Below are 8,032 nucleotides of genomic sequence, written 5' to 3'. Positions count from 1 at the left end.
GGGGCAGAATGAGAAACTTTTAACCCAAACCATTTGCACAACACAACTGAAGCAAGCTTCCCGCTGGATGTCACAGCGCTGCAGCCCCCCCCCGCCCCCGGTGCTCTGCGATGTGGCAATCCACCTCCAGAGTGAAAGGGAGAGACTGACAGGTTGATACAGCACGGAGGGGACCCGCGAGATGGGGAAAGTGTCGGCCCACCGACCCCACTCGCAGGGCATGTCCCGCGAGAGCAGGAACCCGGGGCAGAGACTGGCGCGCGGTTTCGGGAGACCGTGCATTGGGGCGGCTGTCGAACTGGAAGGCCCTTCAGCCCATCGTGTCTGCACACAAACCGCCTGCCCATTCTCGCATCCCGCCTTCCAGCTCCTAGTCCACAGTAGGTTACAGCGCCTCAGGTGTATCTTCACAGGCTGGCACAGTGGTTGGCACTGCTGCCTCACAGCGCCAGGGACCCGGGTTCAATTCCCGGCTTGGGTCACTGTGTGTGGAGTTTGCACATTCTCCCCGTGTCTGCGTGGGTTTCCTCCGGGTGCTCCGGTTTCCTCCAACACTCCAAAGATGTGTAGGTTAGGTGGATTGGCTATGCTAAATTGTCCCTTAGTGTCCAAAGATGTGTAGGTTAGGTGGATTGGCCATGCTAAATTGTCCCTTAATGTCCAAAGATGTGTAGGTTAGGTGGATTGGCCATGCTAAATTGTCCCTTAGTGTCCAAAGATGTGTAGGTTAGGTGGATTGGCCATGCTAAATTGTCCCTTAGTGTCCAAAGATGTGTAGGTTAGGTGGATTGGCCATGCTAAATTGTCCCTTAGTGTCCAAAGATGTGCTGGTTAGGTGGATTGGCCGTGCTAAATTGTCCCTTAGTGTCCAAAGATGTGCAGGTTAGGTGGATCGGGCGTGCTAAATTCCTTCTCATAATATGTTTTGGGGTGGGAGGGGGAGTTTCAAATAAGACAATGAGACCATAAGAAATCGGAACAGGCGCAGGCCATTCGGCCCCTTGAGCCTGCTCCGCCATGCAACAAGATCAAGGCTAATCCAACATTCCTCCCATCCACTTCCCTGCCATTTCCCTTCATTCCCTGACTGGTCCAAAATCTACCTCAGCCTTAAACATTCACAAGGACTCTGCCCCACAGCTCCCTGTGGCAAAGAGTTCCAAAGATTCACAACCCTGAGATAAGAAATTCCTCCTCCGCTCAGTCTTCACTTGGCGCCCCTTTACTCTGAGACCGTGCCCCCTGGGCCGAGACTCTCCCACAAGGGGTAAGTGGGTCTCCCATTGAAGAGGGAGATGAGGAGGAATTTCTTCGCTCAGACGGTGGTCAGTCTGTGGAATTCTCCCCCTCCCCCACTCCCCCTCCCCGCCACAACCTCCTCTCCCCCACCCCACCTCCTCACTTTCTCCCCCACCCCCCAGACAGCAGTGGGAGCAGTGGCTCATTGAATATATCCAAAACAGAGGTGTTTTGGCACCCTATTTTAAAAAACATAGGAACAGGAGTAGGCCATTCAGCCCATCGAGCCCACTCCGCCATTCACTATGATCATGGCTGATTGACACTTCAATGCCTTTTTACAGCCACTATCTCCATAAACCTTTCCGTCAATGTGAATCCTGCTCCTAATTTGTACGAACGACTCAAGTCCCTCAATAAGGAACAACCGGGACACCACAACACTCAGCGGGTAAATAGGTGGGGTTACAGGGATCGGGCCAGGATGGGACTGTGGTCAGTTCAGGCTCGATGGGCCGAATGGCCTCTCTCTGCACTGGAGGAATTCCATGATTCTAACTCAAGAGGCCAACAACCAATGGGAGGGACGCAGCGGTACAAAGAAATGTCAGGTGAAAGAATGGGAGAGTCGTTATAGCCGGGGCTTCAATTACCCGGAGATCAGATTAGGATCATGGTAACATGAAGGGCAACGGGGAGGGGTCGCTGAGGAGTGCATCCCTGTTATTCTATATATAAACCACCCCGAACCCCTCGATTAGATTCCAGTCTGTAACTCACTCCCGGGTATCTGTTATTCTATATATAAACCACCCCGAACCCCTCGATTAGATTCCAGTCTCTACCTCACTCCTGGGTATCTGTTATTCTATATATAAACCACCCCGAACCCCTCGATTAGATTCCAGTCTGTAACTCACTCCCGGGTATCTGTTATTCTATATATAAACCACCCCGAACCCCTCGATTAGATTCCAGTCTGTAATTCACTCCCGGGTATCTGTTATTCTATATATAAACCCCCCGAACCCCTCGATTAGATTCCAGTCTGTAACTCACTACCGAGTATCTGTTATTCTATATATAAACCACCCGAACCCCTCGATTAGATTCCAGTCTGTAACTCACTCCTGGGTATCTGTTATTCTGTATATAAACCACCCTGAACCCCTCGATTAGATTCCAGTCTGTAACTCACTCCCGGGTATCTGTTATTCTATATATAAACCATCCCGAACCCTCGATTAGATTCCAGTCTGTAACTCACTCCCGGGTATCTGTTATTCTATATATAAACCACCCCGAACCCCTCGATTAGATTCCAGTCTGTAATTCACTCCCGGGAGTCTGTTATTCTATATGTAAACCCCCCCCGAACCCCTCGATTAGATTCCAGTCTGTAATTCACTCCCGGGTATCTGTTATTCTATATATAAACCCCCCGAACCCCTCGATTAGATTCCAGTCTGTAACTCACTCCCGAGTATCTGTTATTCTATACATAAACCATCCCGAACCCCTCGATTAGATTCCAGTCTGTAACTCACTCTCGGGTATCTGTTATTCTATATGTAAACCCCCCCCGAACCCCTCGATTAGATTCCAGTCTGTAACTCACTCCCGGGTATCTGTTATTCTGTATATAAACCACCCGAACCCCTCGATTAGATCCCAGTCTGTAACTCACTCCCGGGTATCTGTTATTCTATATATAAACCCCCCCCCGAACCCCTCGATTAGATTCCAGTCTGTAACTCACTCCCGGGTATCTGTTATTCTATATATAAACCATCCCGAACCCCTCGATTAGATTCCAGTCTGTAACTCTACTGGGAGTTGTCTCGGGCCTACTCTCACCTTGTTACCATGGCGATGCCCCTACCTGATTGGATGGAGCGGATGACATTGTCTCCGTCCTGGACAAAGGAGACGAGGGCCATCATCACGCCCATAGTGGAAGACAGCGCCTCCTCGTTGCCGTAGCGAGAGTAGATGGGCTTCCCCGCCTCGCTCAGCACGAAGACGTGCTTGCGGTGCTCCCTCCAGCTGTCTGCCGTCACGTCCTCGTTCCGCTGGGAGGGGGCTGGGGGTGGGCCCGGGCCCTGGAGGTCCCCCGGCTCCAGCGAGCCTCCGGGGAAGGCCGGGGTCCCGGGGAAGTCGCCCGAGTCCTCCGTGGCGTTGCCCGCTGAGCCCGAGTCGGAGAGGTCCTTCTCGCTGCCCTCGTCCTCGGGCGCTGGAGTGTGGGCCCCGTCGCCAGGCCGACTGCAGTCAGCGCCGTCGCTGCCCAGATAGAGGGCGTCCGCATCTGGTCAAACACAAACACACAATCAGCTTCTAACTTGAGGCACGGCAACGTGACAAACCCAACCCGCGCCCGGTGCCCACAGCCTGCGCCCGGCGCAATCAGCACTGCCCGCGCCCAGCGCAATCAGCACAGCCCGTGCCCACAGCCCGCGCCCGGCGCAATCAGCACAGCCCGTGCCCACAGCCCGCGCCCAGCGCAATCAGCACAGCCCGCACCCAGCACAATCAGCACAGCCCGTGCCCAGCACAATCAGCACAGCCCGTGCCCAGCACAATCAGCACAGCCCGTGCCCACAGCCCGCGCCCGGCACAATCAGCACACACCTCGTTTCACTTGCCCGAGATTTACGTGCATCAGGAAATAAAAACTACCCGGACTGAACTCATTAGAATGTGGCAAATCTGCCCGTGGGTAACGGGCAACATAACGTCTCGCGGGGTCGCACTCGGAGCCCAGATGGGCAGCATGCGACCCCCAGGCTGCAGAATGTCACTGCCGATCGAATTTTAAGGGTTCCAGTCAGGAGGAACAGGAGGAGGCCATTCAGCCCCTCTCGAGCCTGTTACACAGGAACAGGAGGAGGCCATTCAGCCCCTTGAACCCCCCACGAACAGCCTGACTCTCATTTTAAGATGTTGCCCCTTTGTCCTGAACTCCCCCTGCCCCCTCCCTCTCCATTGACCCGACAGGATCCGTTAACCACCTCAAATCCCCCCCCACACTCAGATCACCCCCTTAATCTCCCACACTCAAGGCAATGCATCCCCGGTCAGTGTGTCCCGTCCTCTCAGCCCCAGGTCCCCGCGTTGCTCCCAGCCTCACCTGCAGCTGCCTCCTCGCCCTGGCCCTCGGCACAGCTGGGGACGGGGGTCTCGGCTGTGGGAGGGGAGCTGGCGAGGGGAGGGGGCTCACCTGGAGCCGGCCTTTCCGCCTGACTCCTCAGACACCCGTCGTCCATCGCGACATCGGGATAGGAAGCTGCAGAAAGACAGAAACATGGTTAAAACACAGAGGGGACACCAGGGACAGGCAGTGCGCAACGGAAAGAGAGAGAGAGAGAGAGAGAGGGAGGAAGGGTAGCACGTGGGAGGGCGGGGAGGGGGTAGGGGCGGGGGGGGAGGGGGGCGACCGGGCGAGGGGGGGGGGGACCGCGGCGAGGGGGACCGCGGCGAGGGCGAGGGGGACCGCGGCGAGGGCGAGGGGGACCGCGGCGAGGGCGAGGGGGACCGCGGCGAGGGCGAGGGGGGGACCGCGGCGAGGGCGAGGGGGGGGACCGCGGCGAGGGCGAGGGGGGCGACCGCGGCGAGGGCGAGGGGGGCGACCGCGGCGAGGGGGGCGACCGCGGCGAGGGGGGCGACCGCGGCGAGGGGGGCGACCGCGGCGAGGGGGGCGACCGCGGCGAGGGGGGCGACCGCGGCGAGGGGGGCGACCGCGGCGAGGGGGGCGACCGCGGCGAGGGGGGCGACCGCGGCGAGGGGGGCGACCGCGGCGAGGGGGGCGACCGCGGCGAGGGGGGCGACCGCGGCGAGGGGGGCGACCGCGGCGAGGGCGAGGGGGGCGACCGCGGCGAGGGCGAGGGGGGCGACCGCGGCGAGGGCGAGGGGGGCGACCGCGGCGAGGGCGAGGGGGGCGACCGCGGCGAGGGCGAGGGGGGCGACCGCGGCGAGGGCGAGGGGGGCGACCGCGGCGAGGGCGAGGGGGGCGACCGCGGCGAGGGCGAGGGGGGCGACCGCGGCGAGGGCGAGGGGGGCGACCGCGGCGAGGGCGAGGGGGGCGACCGCGGCGAGGGCGAGGGGGGCGACCGCGGCGAGGGCGAGGGGGGCGACCGCGGCGAGGGCGAGGGGGGCGACCGCGGCGAGGGCGAGGGGGGCGACCGCGGCGAGGGCGAGGGGGGCGACCGCGGCGAGGGCGAGGGGGGCGACCGCGGCGAGGGCGAGGGGGGCGACCGCGGCGAGGGGGACACGGCGAGAGCGAGGGGGACACGGCGAGAGCGAGGGGGACACGGCGAGAGCGAGGGGGACACAGCAGGTTACAGAGGTAGGGAGGGTTGTCGGTGTTCGAGGAGGTTCGTGATAGGGAGGGTTGTCGGAGATTCCAGAGATAGGAAAATTTATAGGGGCTGGAAGAGGTTACAGAGCTTGGAAGGATTGAAGGGACTGGAAGACATTGCAGATATAGGGAGGGGTCTAGGGGCTGGAGGAGGTTACAGAGACAGGGAGGTTTGTAGGGGCTGGAGGAAGTTACAGAGATGGGGCGGGTTGTAGAGGCTGGAGGAGGTTTCAGAGAAAGCGAGGGTTGTAGGGATTGGAGGAGATTTCAGAGATAGGGAAGGTTGTTGGGGCTGGAGGAGGTTACAGAGATAGGGAGAGTTGTAGAGGCTGGAGGAGGTTCCAGAGATTGGGAGGGTTGTCGAGGCTGGAAGAGGTTAGCAACAGGGAGTGTTGTAGGGGCTGGAGGAATTTCAGAGATAGGGAGTGTTGTAGGGGCTGGAGGAGGTTTCAGAGAAAGGGAGAGTTGTAGGGTTTGGAGGGGGTTACAGAGATAGGGAGGGGTGTAGGAAGTTACAGAGATAGGGAGGGTTGTAGGGGCTGGAGGAGATTGCAGAGATAGGGAGGGGTGAAGGGGTTGGCAGGTTAGAGATAGGGAGGGTTGTAGGTGCTCAAGGAGGTTAGTGATAGCGAGGGTTGGAGAGGTTCGAGGAGATTACAGAGATAGGTTGGGTTGTCGGGGCTGGAGGAGGTTACAGAGATAGGTTGGGTTGTCGGGGCTGGAGGAGGTTACAGAGATAGGTTGGGTTGTCGGGGCTGGAGGAGGTTACAGAGATAGGTTGGGTTCTCGGGGCTGGAGGAGGTTACAGAGATAGGTTGGGTTGTCGGGGCTGGAGGAGGTTACAGAGATAGGTTGGGTTGTCGGGGCTGGAGGAGGTTACAGAGATAGGTTGGGTTGTCGGGGCTGGAGGAGGTTACAGAGATAGGTTGGGTTGTCGGGGCTGGAGGAGGTTACAGAGATAGGTTGGGTTGTCGGGGCTGGAGGAGGTTACAGAGATAGGGAGAGCATGAACTAAGGGTCGTGGATTTGAAAGTGGGTTGGGAGAAAACAGGAATCAAGTTCCGGTACAGGGTAGCACGGCTTCAAATGGGCTGACATTCTGGGAGAGTGTTTGACCGTTCCGGGAGAGGACAGGGGTCGGATCAATCGGGAAGAGGGGAGTGCACCCAGAGAGCCTCACCGCCAGGGGTAGAGGCTGCCCTGTCCACTATCTCTGGTGGCCTGCCATGATTACCTGCAGTGTGGGCAGACCCGCCGGCCGTGTCGCCCTCTGGATCGGCCGTGTTAGCGTTCATCTCTTGGTGCACAGAGGCTGCTGGCTTGACATCGCGGAGCTGGGCATCGCCACGGTTACTGCTGCCAAGTCGGCACTGAGGCTAAAAAGGGTGAGAAAGAATTCCCACTGAAGGTAGAGATTAACCATCAGTTCAGACGCGCCCTTCCCTCATTGCCCCTGCTCCACCGGACTCTCTTCCTGCGCTAACTCCGCTCTGTGGCGCACTTTCCTGCTGGGCTAATGCACAACTCAGTAAGTGCCGGAACATTCTCCCACAAAATGTTTTGACCACACCACCTCACATAGCAACGGACGACAAATTCCTCTCAGACCCGGCTCGGACCCCAGGGGCCGTGCGTTTCAGACACTTGTTCAGACTCGCGCTTCGGCGTCGGGGGGCCGGTGCCGAGGGAGCGCGGCGCTGTCGGGGGGGCCGGTGCTGAGGGAGCGCCGCGCCGTCGGGGGGCCGGTGCCGAGGGAGCGCCGCACCGTCGGGGGGCCGGTGCCGAGGGAGCGCCGCGCTGTCGGGGGGCCGGTGCCGAGGGAGCGCCGCGCTGTCGGGGGGCCGGTGCCGAGGGAGCGCCGCGCTGTCGGGGGGCCGGTGCCGAGGGAGCGCCGCGCTGTCGGGGGGCCGGTGCTGAGGGAGCGCCGCACCGTCGGGGGGCCGGTGCCGAGGGAGCGCCGCGCTGTCGGGGGGCCGGTGCCGAGGGAGCGCCACGCTGTCGGGGGGCCGGTGCCGAGGGAGCGCCGCGCTGTCGGGGGGGCCGGTGCCGAGGGAGCGCCGCGCTGTCGGGGGGCCGGTACCGAGGGAGCGCCGCACTGTCGGGGGGGCCGGTGCCGAGGGAGCGCCGCACTGTCGGGGGGGCCGGTGCCGAGGGAGCGCCGCACCATCGGGGGCTGGTGCCGAGGGAGCGCCGCACTGTCGGGGGGGGGCCGGTGCCGAGGGAGCGCCGCACCATCGGGGGCTGGTGCCGAGGGAGCGCCGCGCTGTCGGGGGGCTGGTGCTGAGGGAGCGCCGCACCATCGGGGGGCCGGTGCCAAGGGAGCGCCGCGCTGTCGGGGGGCCGGTGCCGAGGGAGCGCCGCGCTGTCGGGGGGCTGGTGCTGAGGGAGCGCCGCACCGTCGGGGGGCCGGTGCCGAGGGAGCGCCGCACTGTCGGGGGG

General features: G+C 61.2%; 1 protein-coding gene across 1 annotated transcript; it reads right to left on the bottom strand.

The window, feature by feature from the left end:
• Positions 1–3,096: 3,096 nt before the first annotated feature.
• LOC144491246 (uncharacterized) lies at positions 3,097–7,030 on the bottom strand (the record flags this gene model as incomplete). The annotated part of the gene is made up of 3 exons (XM_078208929.1): positions 6,828–7,030; positions 4,367–4,522; positions 3,097–3,544 (listed from the first exon to the last, which is right to left on the bottom strand). Coding segments are annotated over exons 1-3 (665 nt in total), but the record flags the coding sequence as incomplete, so codon positions are not given.
• Between the last annotated feature and the right edge of the window lie 1,002 nt (positions 7,031–8,032).

The sequence above is a fragment of the Mustelus asterias genome, unplaced genomic scaffold, assembly GCF_964213995.1.
Source record: "Mustelus asterias unplaced genomic scaffold, sMusAst1.hap1.1 HAP1_SCAFFOLD_4829, whole genome shotgun sequence".
Taxonomy (NCBI): domain Eukaryota; kingdom Metazoa; phylum Chordata; class Chondrichthyes; order Carcharhiniformes; family Triakidae; genus Mustelus; species Mustelus asterias.
This window is presented reverse-complemented; position numbering and strand designations above follow the sequence as displayed.